Source organism: Athene noctua, chromosome 3, assembly GCF_965140245.1.
Source record: "Athene noctua chromosome 3, bAthNoc1.hap1.1, whole genome shotgun sequence".
NCBI lineage: Eukaryota > Metazoa > Chordata > Aves > Strigiformes > Strigidae > Athene > Athene noctua.
In genome coordinates, this window is record NC_134039.1 from 86275954 (window position 1) to 86293044 (window position 17091).

Sequence of the window (17091 nt, forward strand, 5' to 3'; positions counted from 1 at the left end):
TGTTGGGGTCAGTGGGATTGATGTTGATTATGTATAACCTGACTGACTTGTTTGTACCCCCAGCGCTCACCCGTGTACTGACCCTTTTGTATCAAATACAGTCTGGTTATTGGTTCATCTTTATGCTGGCTGTGTCCTTTCTGCTGGGCCTGATAATTGGCAAAACACACACATTTAAAGGAACTACATGGTTTAAGTACACTGCACTCTTCCCCTTCTGTTTTCCAGGTTCATCCAGGAGATAGAGCACGCCATGGAGCTTGGCCCTACCAAGCAGTGTCCGCTCCGTGAATTCCTCACCATGTACATCAAGAACATCTTCCTCAATCAGGTCCTGGCTGAGATCAATAAAGAGATTGAAGGCGTCACGAAGGCGTCTGATCCCCTGAAAATATTGGCTAATGCGGATACCATGAAGATCCTGGGTGTGCAGAGGCCTCTTCTGCAGGTAGGAACTGAGCAAACTGCCAATACATCCCTTACTGTCCATGTCTACCATGACCTGGCTGTATATCCAATGAGGAAAGACATGGATCTGCTCCAGCGGGGCCAGAGGAGGCCACGGAGATGCTGGGGGGGCTGGAGCCCCCCTGTGAGGACAGGCTGGGAGAGTTGGGGGGTTCAGCTGGAGGAGAGAAGGCTCCGGGGAGACCTTAGAGCGGCCCCCCAGGGCTGAAAGGGGCTGCGGGAAAGGGGGGAGGGACTCGTCATCAGGGGGGAGGGACAGGACGAGAAGGAACAGTGTTAAACTGAAAGAGAGGAGATTTAGAGGAGACCTAAGGCAGAAATTGTTCCCTGTGAGGGGGGTGAGGCCCTGGCACAGGCTGCCCAGAGAAGCTGTGGCTGCCCCCTCCCTGGCAGGGTTCAAGGCCAGGTTGGACGGGGCTTTGGGCAACCTGGGCTGGTGGAAGGTGGCCCTGCCCGGGGCAGGGGGGTTGGAGCTAGGTGGTCTTTAAAGTCCAAACCATCCTATGATTCTAGGATGCTATGACCCACAGAACTTTTCACAACATTGAGTTTGTAACTACGATCTATTCCAGTGTCACTGCTAGTACAGTCTTTCTTTTTGTGGTCTCTGTCTGCAGGAATGCAGGTAGACACGGGCTCTTATGTTTTGCTTGTACAAGGTGATGTGTCTCTTGCTCCGTACGTCAAGCTAACGGCATCTTTGCGTCTGGCCTGGCACGTGCCATTTTTAAAGCACCTCGTAGCCTTCATGACAAATTGTTATCAGCTTTCTTAAATCCTACCATGGAAGTTTCTTTTCAAGATTTTCAGTAACGTGTACCTCCCTTCAAAGTTCTGGAGACACCTGAAAATCGTAGAGCTGTACGATCGAACTACACGTTCCTAACTACCAGGAGCAGCAAAGATGAGGTCTGCTGCGTCGCAAGTGCAGCGTGTGTGTGATTGATGTGATGCTGCTGCAGCGAGCCAGATAAGAGAGATTTGAGAGATTTGGCTTTGAGGTTAGAGTATTTATGTGGGAAGTCTCTTTTGAAATAGCTTTTTTGAGCTCTCATGTGGAGTAGTGATAATAGCAACAAGCACAGTTCTCATCCCGATTACATGGGTAGCAGGACAGTATGCAAGCCCACCCAAAAATTCTGAATATACATGTTGTATGGGGCTGAAAAGCGTGAACTCTCAGTTCTGACTCTTGCTGTGATTTGGGTCAAGCTCTTTTAATCCTCTTAAATTACTCCCTCTTATCTGTAAAATCATCTCTGAAGAGATGAATAATATTTGCAAAGCTCTTGGGGAGTAGCATGCATCTCCCAAGGTTTATACGGCCTCTTTCTATCTTAGTTTATAACTGTAAAATGTGTTAATTGTGATACGTAATAATAGTAGTAACTTTTCTTATTGTTATTATTTGAAGAAAATCACTAGGATTTTTGCATGTGTGATGGTCACTAATGTTATGCTTGTCTGGGTGCCGTGGGTATGGGATGGTTCTTTCCGAGGCAAAGCAAAATTAGATTCCAGCAGAGAGTTTTCAGAAGTCTTTAGATGGGAACAGCTTCCTTAGAAGGGAGCCAAAAGTTTCTTTACAGGTTTAGAAAATCTCCATGAGTTAAAATGATGTTTTGGAGCAGCACAGCATCCCTGAACTATTTCTTTCCTAAGGTACAGCTTTACCAGAACTCAGAAACTCAGTTATCAAAACTGAAAAGTAGAAGAATACAACCCATTGTAAATAATTACCAACATAAAAATTGTTTCAGCCTCAGTGTTCACTGAGCACAGACGATGTAAGATCAGAACAGGACATTGCTCCAAGAGCAGGTTATGTCTGGATATCTCATGTTGTCCCCCCGTGTGGGCTGAAGGTGGATTTGTATTTTTTGGGTTTTTTTTTTTTTCCCTCGGCGTTGCAAAAGTAGTGCTGATCAGGTGTAAGATGTAATAGTGAAAATGCAGCAGGAATGGTCATGAAGCAAGAGCAGGGTGTTGAAAACAACTTGAACAAGAGCAGAAGGGGTTCTGTAGATCAAGAAGTGCGTTGACTGAGCGGGGACGGCAGGAGCACAGCGGAGAGGGGCCGTGCTGGGGAAGAAAGTACAAAGTACACCCTGGCTGTGCAGTTATTTGCAATGCCAGTAATTCCTCACCGTTCCGAGTGCCTAGGAAAAAAGAAACAAGCCAAATCTGGGACTTGGTAGAAGTCTTCCAAGACTGAATTTTCAGAACAGGATAGAAAAAAAAAAATAGGGCGGTTGTGGCTTCCACAACAGGAATAGTATCTGCTGATTGAAACTATGAGTTAGAATAGAAAGCAAAATTCTACTTATTCACGGTCTGAGGAGTCTGTTGAAGACGTTATTTGAAGTTTGTTTGGAGAGATCTAGAAATAAATAGGTATATTCTGTGTTCGTATTATTTGCCTTTCTTTTGTTTGCTCTAATGAGAATTAAACTGAGTGAGAACCCAAACTCAGCCTGCTCAAGCATCTGACCTTATTGAGAGCTGAAAACACTTTACGGTAATATTAACACGTGAGCTTTGGAGCAGAACCATGGAGGCTGTTAACCTTACAAATTTGTTTTAGATTCTTAATGCAATAATGTGTTTTTGTGGATTGTGGCTTCATTTGTAGCCATGAAAATGTGTTCTATAATATCAATACATTTTCTTAAAGTTCATTTAGGGTTGAAGAGTCAGAATGGCTTGGAATTTTCTCATTGAGTTCCTATAATTTGTTTCTCAAGATGGATGGAAATCATTTTGAACTGGAATTATTCTTGGTCAAAATGTACATGGTCAGAAGGTCTGCCTGTTCCCGACATTATAGAAGGGTAATTTTGTGAAAGAGAAGAAAAATTGCTGCCTCTTTGAACCAAGTCATCCAAATAGCTCCCTAAAATAATTTTATTGATTTTACATTAAAAGCAAAAAAAAAAAAAAAAAAGGCTATTTCTGCATTGACGGTGCTGGAGCCTGAAATCTTTTGCCCTCATCACCTCATGGGTATGATGAAAATACGGTGTCTAATGTGAATGAGCCTCGCACCTCTCTCCCAGCACTGTTACTTTTTTCCTTTCTTGTGTCGCTCGTGGAGGGGTTCAGGGTTCAACCATCCCACTCCTTCCTATCCTGAAGTTCTTTCTGAAGCTCCCGCAGCAGGAGCAGACCCTGTGATTTGAACACGACTCAAGAATTTATCAGTTCCCACTGCACAGGCTGATAATAGCTGCTTTTTGATAACTATCAGCACATGTTTGAACTGAATTAGCTTATAGATAAGAGGTTTTCTAGCATCCTGTGCCATCACGTCCTCACAGATGAAGCATCCATTTCTCTAAAAATTATGCTTTAAAAAAAAAAATAAATTGTAGCTGCCCTTTGTAAATATTACATTTGACTAGGAGGATGGTCTTACTTTCCCTTCTTCCATCCTTAAACTTAAAGTACTGTAAATCCTTTCCCTTTTGAGAGTGACTGACTAACCATGAAACTAATTTGTCTCAGAATTATTCTGCATTAAACTTCAGGCTGTAATTGTTTAAATCAATACTAAATTAGGCTACAAGCAGCTCGACAGCTTCTTATAGCCTATTCTTGTACAGTTCGTGTCGAGGTGATAAATCTTTCCAGCTAGGTGGTCACTACTAATACTGGCCTTAAAAATGTGTTGCCCTGTCTGTGACCAACAAAAAAGTGCCTGTTTCTTCCATCTTTTCACCCTATAGTAGCAGAGTGGGATTTTTTTCCTCTAAAGCATCAGTGCGAACGTTGTTTTAGAGCAGTATCGTGTAGGTGGTGGGCATGATGTTCTCTGCCCAAGCTCCAGTGGCTGAAAATTCAGGAAAAAAAAAAAACAAAACACCTCCTTAAAAAGTCAGAACGTGCAGCTGTTTGCAGGATAATGAGTTGCTGGAGCTAATTACCCCATCGCCCTCACTGCTTATTCCACGCACTAAAGTCACTGGCTTGTGACTTTCCAAGGAGACCTCACTGGTAGCTTTGGCATGTTTTCTTCCCGTCGAATTACTGGTTATTAAGAAGAAGAATGGTCACAGTGAGTGGCGCTTAAATGGCTCACCAGTAGTGGTGGGTGCATGCTTTGATAGCAAGTAGACGTTATTATTTATTAGTGTAAACAAATTAGTTGTCTTTTCAGGCTGGCTTCCAACAATCAAAATCCATTAAGGAGCAGGCATGGCTGATCAATCGGGTTTTTCACATTCAAGGACGAGTATGACTTTTGAGGCAGCACCTGTGGTTCTGATCCTCAGATTTCAATTTTTTTTTTTTTTTTTTTTTTGCAATGATACGATGTCTCAAACAGTATGAAGTGCATCGCAGATGTTTTCATCTCTTGTGTGCTGTATCTGTTTCTGTTGTATGGCAAGAGGTTAAGACCCACCGACTGAGTCCGTGACAGATTTTCTAGTTGAATCTTCTTTTTCAGTTTGAAATGAGAGACGAAATTATCTCTCTGTGGGAGTCTGAATCTCCCTATTGCTTTCAATATTTCTTTAGATAATTTTTCCTCTGGGGGGAACATTTAGTGTGGTTATTGCCTTTTGTGGGAGCTTTTACAAGGCTCCTGTGTAAGTCATCTGCAGATGTGTGAGTTCTCCACTGAGGCTGATTGTGAGCTCTAAGTTATATAAAAGCAATTGCTAGCTTTAGGCAAACTGTTATGGCAGTGCTTCAATTTATTTTAAAAATCAAGTTTAACTTGCACATTCAGTAAAACCTAGGTAGGAGACAGCTTTAAGTTGCATATGGACATATTGAAGCAGCACGCCTTGCAGGCAGAATTATTTTCTTCCTCTCTGGATCTGGAAAGATGAAGTCAGGTTGCACAAACCATCCCACGGATGTGACTCACATTTAACCTGAAGGAAACAGTCGGGAAAAAAAAAAAAAAGTTTGAGGTCTCTGCAGCCCCTTAATCCCTGCAGTTGCTGAGTATCTCTTCCATGGGCGGGTGCAACCTTGCGTTGGGGTCGGACAGAATCTGTATAACCCTCATTTCTACAGTGCTGAATCCAGGTTGATATTCCTCATCTCTTATGACCTGAGGCTCAACACCAAGCTGGTTTTTGTCTAGAACATGTGAGAACCACTCTCCTATTTAAGCAAACTTTTGGGGAGCTGTTAAAACCACAGCTGCTCTACCTAATTAGAAACAAACACCACAGAGAAAAGTAAAACCCTAATTCTTGATTGGAAGCAGTGAGAGTTGGGTGCAAAATATCTTTGATCATGGTCCTACCTGAGATCACCAACTTGTTTTGTTCACCTCAACAAATATCTGTCATATGACCACAATTTTTGACCCATACCAATGCAGATTGGTTTTGAACTTCGTAAATGATAAGATACTGCTATTTTCAGGTCTTAAATAACCATTTTTTGAGTATTTACATACCCAGTATCATGGCGTCATAATTGTGTTAGTTGGAAGGGATCTCTGGAAGTTGGTTGCATCTGCTTGAAGCTCTGGCCCAGAACCAAAGTCTGGCCAACAACAAATCAGGTCAGTTGTGGCTTTGTCTCAGTGAGTCTTGAAAACTTCCAGAGATTAAGATCTTCTGGGCAATGGTTCTGCACAGCTCTCCTTCTTGAAAACTTCTTCCTAGTCACAATTTTTGGCAGCTGTTCCTTATTACGTCACATGTACAATATATAGAACAGACCAGGAGTTTTCATTTAAGTCATGTATTATTTTTATTTATGGAAACGTGAAGCCTACACACAGTGCAGCTCTTGCTTCTGCGTAAGGCACGTTAGGTGTGAAGCAGAATAACTAACCCAGTGATCACGTCATGGCCTTCACACTTCTACCTGTGCTTGTATCTTGTTAGGCTGATTTCTGGTTTAAATTATTCCCTTGTTATTAAAATATCCCTCCCTAGAGTCAGTCTAGCCACAATGGTCATGACTACTAGAGACAAAAGTGTGTATGGAGGGTTTGTATCAATGAGTCTAATCAAAAGTTGTTACGGGCCAAGCAGTTGGGTTAATAAAAGGAGATCACCCAGTCTTGTATCTCTTAGTGATCACGTTGTGCTTTTCATTAGTCAATCTTAAATGTTTTTTCAAGAATTTAATTTAATTGTTAAAACTTGCTATTCAAAGACTGCCTTTCTAACATGGCTTTATCTCTCAGTCTCTTCGTAGTACATCAGCCAACATCATTCTTAGGCTCCAAGAGCTCATACTTCAGGGTAAATTCATGACATTGTCTGCTGGGTTATTTTAGAAGATGATCTGAGCCAGGAGAGCTTTATTTCCAAACTTAAGCTCCAAATTTGAGCAAAACCAAAGACCATTGCTCTGAACATCCTTGGGAACCAGCAGCTTCAGGTTGGAAAAGCACAACCTCCTGAGCTGCTGGTGTGAGAAACCTGTATGGAATGGGGTCAAATCTTGTGTTTTCAGGGTGGGTTGGAGGGTGCAGACCAGCTGCTGTCTCTTTTGATCTTTCTGCGGCAAGATTTTGTGGCGGACAAGCCAGAGAGAAGTAATGGTTTCTGACACATCTGCTGACAGGGACTGAACTGCATTAACACTCTGTCAATCCCATCTTCCACAAGCTGCCTTGTTTTGAGACTTGTTTGTCTTTCCTGGCTATCAGAGGCATCCTCAGTTTTTGGCCTGCGTGGGGAGAGCAGCAGGCAGTCAAGGGAGAGGCAGAGAGCTGCATGGCCAACGCGAATGCGCGGGGATCAGCTGCTCCAAGGGAGCAGCAGGGACTTCCCTCCCCCAGGGTCACCCTGGGAGCTGGAATGGGTGCGAGGAGAGGTTGACTTTGCCTCTGTGAATTTTCTCTCTCTCTGTTTTTTTCTGATCGTTAGTCTGGTAAGTGGGACTCAAGCCAAAATAGAAAGAGAAAAACACTCCAATTCTCGTACGCTGGAGATGGCCTGGCAAAAAAAAAAAAAAGAAAAAACAAATTAAAAAATAGCCGTCACTGTCTTTTTGGCCTTGAAGATTGACATCTCACTATCAGGTCCTGTCTGCATCATTTCAATTCCCTGTACAGCTCCTGGATTATTCCTGTCTCCATAGATGCACTGTCTATTGAGCCTTTATCCCTTTTCTTTTTGCTCCTGAACTAATACGGGGTTTTAGGGTGATGGGAATAACTACATGCATGGTCTGCTTCAGTCTTTCCCGGTCTTTTTGATAGGATTTCATTTTAAAATCCTGCAATCATCATGCACGCAACGATTTCTGGCTCGGCCAGAAGTCAGCAGGGGTGTGCAACAATCCACGTGGGGCTGCTGGGGGAGATGCACCAGGGCAGGGGACGCTGAGCACATCAGCTCCCGCGGGCATCGCTGAGGTGCAGGGTGGCCTGGGCGAGGTGCAGGGCGGCCTGGGCGAGGTGCAGGGCGGCCTGGGCGAGGTGCAGGGCGGCCTGGGCGAGGTGCAGGGCGGCCTGGGCGAGGTGCAGGGCGGCCTGGGCGAGGTGCAGGGCGGCCTGGGCGAGGTGCAGGGCGGCCTGGGCGAGGTGCAGGGCGGCCTGGGCGAGGTGCAGGGCGGCCTGGGCGAGGTGCAGGGCGGCCTGGGCGAGGTGCAGGGCGGTCTGGGCGAGGTGCAGGGCGGCCTGGGCGAGGTGCAGGGCGGCCTGGGCGACGTGCAGGGCGGCCTGGGCGAGGTGCAGGGCGGTCTGGGCGAGGTGCAGGGCGGCCTGGGCGAGGTGCAGGGCGGTCTGGGCGAGGTGCAGGGCGGCCTGGGCGAGGTGCAGGGCGGCCTGGGCGAGGTGCAGGGCGGCCTGGGCGAGGTGCAGGGCGGCCTGGGCGAGGTGCAGGGCGGCCTGGGCGAGGTGCAGGGCAGCCTGGGCGAGGTGCAGGGCGGCCTGGGCGAGGTGCAGGGCAGCATCATCTGTATCTTGCAGGATTAACCCTTTTAAGGCACCTCTGCTGTCATGGCATTTACAGTGTTCATCCTCACCCTGGACTTCGCAGCTGGTTTTCAGTGGAAGTTTGAGTAGTGAGTTGAGTTTTTTTCTGTTTTTTCTTCTTGCAGCGGTTTCTTTTTCAGAAGTTGGGAGTAAACCACATGTATCTGCCCCAGCCTTGCTCACAGGCCTTGATTGATTATTTTAATTACCAAAACAGCCCAGACAGGCCCTTTCAGCAGTAGTATTGTACTCATAAATCCTCATTTTGCCTCACATGGCTGAGCCCATGTGGCTGATGTCAGAAACAGCCCCTCTTATCTTTCTGTCCAGAAGAGAAGTCATTTAACTTGGTTACCCTCCTGTTTGTTTAAAGCTTAAGCTGCACATTTCTCATTTGCAACCTCGTTAAGCGTGCAGCATCTGTGGCAGGAGAGCGCATCCCTGGGATGCCAGGGGCAGAGCTGGCCTTCTCCTTAACCCAGGGTTGCTTCTCAAAAAGTAGATGTGAAGTCTCCGATAGAGCACCCACAGAAGCCACACCTCACCCAGCTTTCCTTCCTTCCCTCCAGCTGCTTTTTTTTCTTGGGTGTTTCTTCAATTTTAAACCGGTGTTTTGACTTCACTAGGGTTGTTTCTGTGATGGATGACCTTAGCTGCAGTGTCCGGGAGGCTCTTGGCATCCACTTGTGAGTACCTACAAAGGCAAACTCTGATGAAGTGCACGTAAAGGAGATCCATATCACCCCATCACCAACAACAGCCCTCCAGAAGTTTTATTTTTCATAACTATCTTTTCACTGGGAAGGTTTAATTGCTTGCTTTTTCAAAACACAGCAGTGATAGAGCTTGAGGTCTTGCTTGGGCTTTTTTTGATTCTCTCTGCACCCATTAGCTGAAGGTTGTGTCTCCCTGTCACAACAGCGCAGATATTTTTTCCCTTCCCTCTGCTTGGTTTGCTTCGTGAATCCCAAATCCAGCCTGTAACACAGTCTCATGCAACACACTTTATAGATGGCGTCAAGAGAGAAAACTATCCTGTGTTCTTGCCAGGCTCATTGAAAGTCACATTTATTATTTTTTTTTTCCTTGCATTTGAAGCCTGGGACCATTTCATTTAGGAAGAATAACTAATTTCTAGTTTTTGAAATGTTTTCCTAATCAGAAGTGCTGTATGAGAAGAGCCATCACATTTTAAATAATTGATGGCTACTTTATTGAGTTGTCAGCACTAATTCATCCTCCTTTTGAAGTGCTCGGATGTTCAAAGGAGTAATCCTTTTACAACGTGCTCATTTTTTGAAGAAAAGTTCATTTTTATAATTACTTTTTTTTTTTTCTTCCACCGCAGAATGTAATTGTAGCTGTGCAGCAAGGGGGAGGGATGAAGTACCTTCCAGCTCACACAGGCTCTAAAATGCCTTTATTACTACTTTTGCTGCTAATTTCTCTGCCTCCCTCCTTTTGCAGAGGTTTAATTATACCTGTTTTAAAAGTGCATTTTGAAATATGACACCTAGTTCTCATAGAGAACAAAAGAGAGATTAATCTATTGTTAAAAGGAAAGGTAAAGGAGAGCTTTTTTTTTTTTTTTGTCAGGGGTTGCCCCTCCCTGACAAGCAGCACTCAGTGGGAGGATTGCAGAGAAGTAGCTGTGATTTTGAAGGAAGGGACTTGTCAACAGGAGAATTAAAAGCTGAAAAAAAAGGTGCAGAGATGCTTCGATCAGAGTATTCCTTCTTGCGTGGTGGGTTTTCCCTCTTCCCCTCCACTGGCAGAGAGGAGGGTTCTTGCTTGAGTGTATAAACTTTGCTAGCAGTTTAAAGGTTAATAACACTCTAAATTACATCTGAAAGAATTGAGAGAAGGCAGTAAATTAAAAGTTTCCCCTATTGTTACTAATGTGTAAATAGACCCTTTCCATTTCAAAATAAAATAAAATAATAGTTTCACTTATGCACACAAAGCTGTCAGAATGGTTTGGGGGTTTTTTTGTGCAAAGGGTCTGCTTTTGTGCTGATTTTTACTTACGTGAACTTCACCATACAGAAGGTAAAAGCTTTTCCTTTTCCATGCGTAAAGCTGTTGGGTGGTACCAGGTTCTGCAGCCCCAGTTCTGGGCCTGATCCAGGACTCGCTGGGGAATTTAAACCATTGGGGTGGGCTCTTTAATTAAAATATTCAGGGACCTTGTGCCACTGTAAAGTAAACTGCTACATGGAGTGAAAATAGAGTAAAATGATATCACTCTGTGGGAGAGCCCTGCCCTGGGCTGTGTTCTATTTTAATTAGTTAGGTGCTGATTATAGCTGCTGGAAAAGGTAAAGGCAAGAGAGACTTGAAAAGCATTGAATTTGGGAAGATGGCATCCTAGATTCCAGTCTTGGCTGACCTTGAAGTCAGTGGAGTTATACCAGATTTCTTCCAGTGTGAATGAGATGAGATCTATCCCATTAGCTCTAAATAATGTCTGTAGTCAGTCATCTTAAAGGACAGGAAAAGATATGGTCATTCAGCTGCATCTGACTCCTGTTTGCATGAATAGCGTCAGCCTCAATAACCTCTCGAGTCACATACAATTAAAAGAAAAACAAGCTTGAAAATGAAGCAAACCAAACTTTCAAGCCTCCAAGGGAGCTCCAAGGCACTTCTGGTAGAAGGCACTGAGATTTCTCTGCTTAACTGTATTTTTTTCTCATTTAAGGCTGGTGTCAGAAACTGTATTAAGGGCAGGTCGGTGACAGGTTGAACACCACTCTTGGCATTTCGCCTTTGATTCCTGCTCTGTTGTTTTCCATGGCACTTGATCAGCCTCAAAATGAAAAACATTATTAATCACCATTCTCCTAGTTAGACACTTCAAAACAGTGAAGATGAGCCGTTTGCCTAGGAATATTAACTGCAAAAATGTGCCCGAGCTGATGCGTTAGAGCTCTCATCCAGGTGCTAGTCAAATCATTAATCTGAAAATAAAACTATCCGTGTTTTGGGTCTTCCCAGAGTTATTTGAAGAACTGTTTCCCATCCTCTAAGCAAAAACACTTTGGGTTTGCTGTTTGCTTTGCCACTGATACAAGAGTACGTGATCTGCAAACCACCAGGGAATGGTGTTGAGTCCCGGTGGGTGATGTAGGAAAGTGGTGCTGTGCACTTGCAGGCTTGTGGGGACAGGGCTTTGGAAGAAATATTTGGAGAACTCCATTCCTAGATTGGCACAGGCGATCTCATTGTAGAAACTCTCTTGAAATGAAGCTGCATCTGAAAGGTGGCTCTTCTGCTCTTGCTTGCTTCTCTATTTAAAGCCCTTTTCCTCGTTCTCAGGTTAAAGGTAGCAGCCAACACTGACCATTTATTTTGTACCTTGGACTCCTGCCGGAGTTCCTGGGGGGAAAAAAAAAAAGCAGCAATGTTTTGATATTCAGATTCATTCCTTTTAATAGTGCTTGGTATTTGGGGATCTTGCTTTGATTCCTAGTTCTTCCTGATGAATTTGTGTATGAGATGTGCTTGGTTTCTGGTTTGTTAAGCAAATCACAACATGCAGGAGTGTGCATAGGAGCAGCCAGAAGATCATCCAGATTTCATCTCTAGCGCTCAGTCTGAACTCTAGGAAGAGTGGCAAAGCAAATAATAATAAGTAATAATAATAATTCTTACATTGGGGAGTAGCCACAGACTTTAGAACGATAAGTGAAATTTCTTGCTTTTGCAGATGGAAGAGTTTATACCACAACAGAGGAGTGGGTGTTGAGTGGGCTCCTCAGAGAGTTAATGAAAGGGCTGTCAAAGAGTGCCCAACAACCCATGGCTCCCTAATTATCCTCGTGTTGTGGTTTAAATCCTCCCAGCCGGCAGCCAAACATCATGAAGCCGCTCACTCCTCTTCCCCCAGCCCCAGAGAATGGGGGAGGGAGTTGGAGGGGGAAGGGTAAGGAGACTTATAGGTTCAGATCAAAACAGTTTAATAATTGAGGTAAAATAATAATGATAATAATCGTAATAATCAAAAATCCAAACAGGTAATTCACCAAGTTGCTTACCACCCTCTGACCAATGCCCAGCCTCTTCCTGGCTAATGATCCCAGAGGAGAGAGAATCCTGAAACCATCATCCCAAAAACCCGAGTGGAGCTTCCTGATCAACCCTTATCTATATACCGAGCATGACGTTAGATGATATGGAATAGTCCATTGGCCAATTTGGGGTTTTTGTTGGCTCTACTCCCCCCACAGCTTCTTGGGTACTTGCACACTAGCAGGGTGTGAGAAGTTGAGAAGTCCTTGATTTGTCAGCAACGGCTAAAAACATCAGGACGTGATCAGCATTCTTCTCACATCAAATCCCATGCTGAATCCAAAACACAGCACTATTCTAGCCACTAAGAAGAAAGGAAAAAAAGAAAAACAAAAAACCCAAACCAACTAGCTCTATCAAAGCCAAAAGCAGGACACGTTGCCTCTTCAAATCAGAGGGCCATACTACATTTAAGAAATCTCTGTGCTCAGAGCAACATCAAATGCTTCTGGCCATGATGATGCTGTTTAGACCTTCCTATGAACCATCTGCCAGTAACCACTGGAGGGGACAAGGAACAGGACTTACAGCATCCACCACGCCACAAAGCAGAGACTGTAGTCTGAACTATCAAAAAAAAACCCCAAGAAAAAGGAAAAGAGAGAAGAGGTTAAAATGGAGCAGCTGATGCTCTGAAAATAAGAACCTGCTGTTAGATCAGGGAAGAATATCCATGACAAATGGACTCAGGCAAGCAGGATCTACCCACTATTGAGTGTAAACCAACAAATAGCTGGAGGGTGTCAGGACTTACTTGGTCTTTTAGGTTCTTAAAAATAATTTGGCAACACTTGCATGGTTTGTCAAGCCAACAAAATCTCGTTTAATTGAAATGAATTGCCTGTGTGTGTCTAAGTGTGCATTGAAATTTCTGTATCATGGCCTCAAACCGGTAATAGGGGCTGAGCATCTCGTAATTGCGCTCGGCGTTGCATTTCACAGCTGGGCTGAAGAGTGGCCAGAAAAGCTGCTTTCCATCAAGTCAGGCTTCAAGTGAGGGGGAGCAAGTCCTCCTGATTAATTTTTACATTAATAATTCACCAGGACCATAGGACTGGAGATAGAAAGCTGGTTGAAGTTTTGAAAAGGAGAGAAAGGCTTTTCAAATCAAAATGTTGATTTGACAGTGGACTAATGCAAAGAGTTTAACCCAGGAGTTGATATGCTCAGGCAGGTGTGTTAGGGTGTCTGGAAAGATGGGAGCTTCACAAATAAACTCCTTTTTTGATATAATGGGAATAAGAGCTCTTGAACATTAAACAATCCAGCCTTGAAGAGAAGAAGGCATTTAACAGCACCTGCACTTTTGTTTCGCTGAAAATTAGTCTTAGCCTGACATGTTTTTATAACCATTAAAACAAAAGAAAGAAATTGCCCTAATGGAGCCAAGAAAGAAAAATCCCTCGATAATCTGTGGCTATATTAGTGCCCCAACTCCTTTGTACATGAATCGGAAAGGAAAAGTTCTGGGCAGGGCTCAGACAATGACGCCAGATCTGCGGCTGCACAAAGTCTTCCAGAATGGTCTAAAATACACATAGCTATATATTTTTTTATTTATTTACTTATTTATGTATTTACGGTGGCTTGAGCTTGAGCCCCAAGGCACTGAGCTGTGAACGGCAGAGGAAGGAAAAGGGGAAATGTTTGCTGACGGTGTTGGCAGGTTGTCGTTGGAGTACATATGAGGGTCTGAACCCCCTTAAAATCTCCAAATATTTGGTGTTGGGCTGGTTTGAGCCACCCTCACTTCTGCACAATGTGCCTTTCCCCATTTTTTTTTTTTCCCCCCAAACTCCTCTTTCAGTATTTTCACGTTGATATCAGTTTAGCTTTTTTCTTTTGAAGTGCATTTCCACTCCGTATCGTTTGGCGCGGATCCATATTTAGGTAATGAGAGAGGTTGTTTTCCCTCTGATGAGGAAAATTATTTTAAATGTTTTTCTTCTAACAGGTTAGCAAGTGTTGAAATTGGTGTAATGAAATAATGACGGGGGAGCATCTCGCCGTGCGTTTACTGCAGTGGTGAAAAACATGCTTCTTGACAGGCTTCGGGTTTTTCTTTTAAGTTTATTCCCTTGCACTTGCTCTTTTGCTTTGCTCTTAATAATTAAACAGTTCTGGAAGGCACAGGGTGGCCTCAAGGAAATAAATACTCTTTAAGTCTGGCCTATCTCCACTAGCCAGTACCATCCACACCAACCTGAGCTACCAGTACCAGATCTATATTGAGCACTTGCTTTTGCAGGAGATGGTACTCATCACTGCCTAATCCCTTCCTCTTTTCCTTCCCTAAACCCCCCGTAACTTGTAGCCGTGACATAATTTAAGGTTATTTATAGATTATTCCTTACTTACCTTCTTTAGTTGCATGATTTCTTACAGGTGTGGTGGTAGCACAAGGCTTCAAGAGAGATTTGAATGAAGATGGGGATGGCCTCGCTGGCCAGTGGAGGATTTTCCATGCCTAAGAAATCATGAAATTCCTGAAATAATTATACTGGAGATAGATAAATACACATTCAAGATTGGTGTTGATACCAAGAGTAGGACACAACACTAAAGCAGGAAACTGTGTAGTGGCCGGGAGGGAGCAGAACGTGTCTGACCAAGGAAGCCATTCAATTCCCATCCCTACCACTGATTTATTTTGTGCATTCAACTTTTTTTAAGAGGCTACTAAAACTCATCTCCAAGTCTAGGTTGTGAGATAACCCTTCCTTTTTCTTTTTGCACTGGAATCTGGAAGGGACTCAGGAAACAGCTGGTTGGCAGGTTCATGGCAGCACAGACAAGGGGCAGGTATTTACAGAGCAGCTTGACAGCTGAGTTTGTCGTACAAGCTCAGGTCAAAGTCAACTTGTCTGGGGTTGGGGTTTTTTACATCTGATTCCAGGTGCTGACTTTGAGTTGCATATGTTGCCAGCAAAAAGGAGCTGGTTTTATTTTGGTTGCTATTCTGACTCCAGTGTAGACAAGGACCGAAAAAGAAAGGTAGAAATTCATGGATCTATTCTGAAATCTTTGCTTTTGGAGACCGACATCCACAGGCGATGGGGAGGAATAGAGGAAAATTTCCAGAGGCAGGAGAGAAGCGCAGTATTTGGAAGCTGACAGCCTTCTGTGGGTGGACTTTAAGTGAGAACATCCTCTCCAGAATGTGCCATTAGCTGCCCAGGGTCTCTTCCCTGCCTCGTCTCCCACCTCACTGGACACATGGAAGACAACAATAAGTTCACAACTGCTTGCTGGACCCATATCCTTGGAATAATTAAACCTAAAGGTCATTTATTACAAGAGTTAGTTCATGCCCCCAAAATATTTTTTCATTTAATTGCATAATAAAGCAGGAGCAGTCCAATTTTAAGCACCTTTATCATGGTAAAACTAGCAGTCAAGTCACAATTTAAAGTATTTTTTGGTTTTGTGATTCCCTTTCTTCAATCATATAACTGTCTATATCTTCTCTCTCTTAGCTTTCCCATCAGTTTATGATTGCGTTAAGCCTCCAGCATCCTTCCTGGATTATTTTTGTGTGCCACACTCTTAGGAAAGGAAAATGAAAATAGAAGGAGCAGAGGAAACTTGAATACTGTGATTGCTTTTTCAATCAATTTGAGAGACCTGCTGTAGGAACAGAAAGCAAGAGCGTTTAAAAATATGTTTATGTTTCCAACTTATTGAAGGAGAATGCTAAGATCTCTTTTCTGCTGTCTTCTAACGTAGATACCCTTGGTACAGCAAATTATTAAATGGATGGTGGGAATAGTTAGGTAAGGCTGGTGGAAATTACTCAATAAAAGCATGCTTTCTGCTGACCCTTTCAGGACCTTTTGTGTATTTTGCTGTAAATGGATTAGCACCATTTTTCTTGGGTGACTTCTGTAAATTGGTTCTGGGTGAGATACTCAGGGTCACAACACAGGGTGAAACCCTCACTTTCTTTATTCAGAGTTTACTCCACAGTCGCTCACTGAATTGTCCTGAGTTAAGGAGGTCTGTGAAGGCAAACGTCAGGATTTGTCCCGTTTCCAGCATTCGCAGGGAGCTTTGTGTATCGACAGCGTCGGGAAGGGGGAAGGGACGCGGGTGTCAGTGGTGGCCGCAGGGCTGCATGACTCCTGGAATGGAGAAGAGAGGCTTAAAGGTTGTGGTTTCAAGTTAGGGGATAAAGGAGAAGAGACTATATATTTTTATAAGTGCCTGATTGCAGCCCAGTTCATGACGTTGCTTTTTTGAGTCTTCAAGGATAAAGAAATCCCAGGGATGGCTCAAAAAATTTCATATTGAAGGTTTCCCCAAAAAGAGATATTTTAAGCAAAAAATAAATCTCCTAGTGCTGTGACATCTACTTTTCGAGGGTTATTAAATTACAATGTAAAAAAAAAAAACATCAGCAGAGTGTGCTGGGGGTGCTTGGGCTGGGTGTGGGTACCCTGCTAGGGAAGGTGCAGTGCTTCAGCTCGGAATTGCTGTAGGTGGGGACAGATTAAAGCTCAAACGATTGAAGATCTGGAGCTCAGGACTAAGGTGTGTCAGCAGACAAAAGTCTGGTAGTCCGTGCCAATCCAAAGTTTGCCCAAAACACATCTATAAGGTATTATTTTCATGAGCACTTGCAACCACATTCATTTACCACAGGGATAATGAGATTT

General features: G+C 43.7%; 1 protein-coding gene across 1 annotated transcript in view; it reads left to right on the top strand.

Moving 5' to 3' along the window:
- EXOC4 (exocyst complex component 4) overlaps positions 1 to 17091 on the top strand; it is a 424237-nt gene that overhangs the window by 309519 nt on the left and 97627 nt on the right. The window contains exon 11 of the mRNA XM_074903542.1: positions 229 to 448. Coding sequence (XP_074759643.1) covers positions 229 to 448 — 220 coding nt within the window. The remainder of the gene's footprint in view (positions 1 to 228; positions 449 to 17091) is intronic.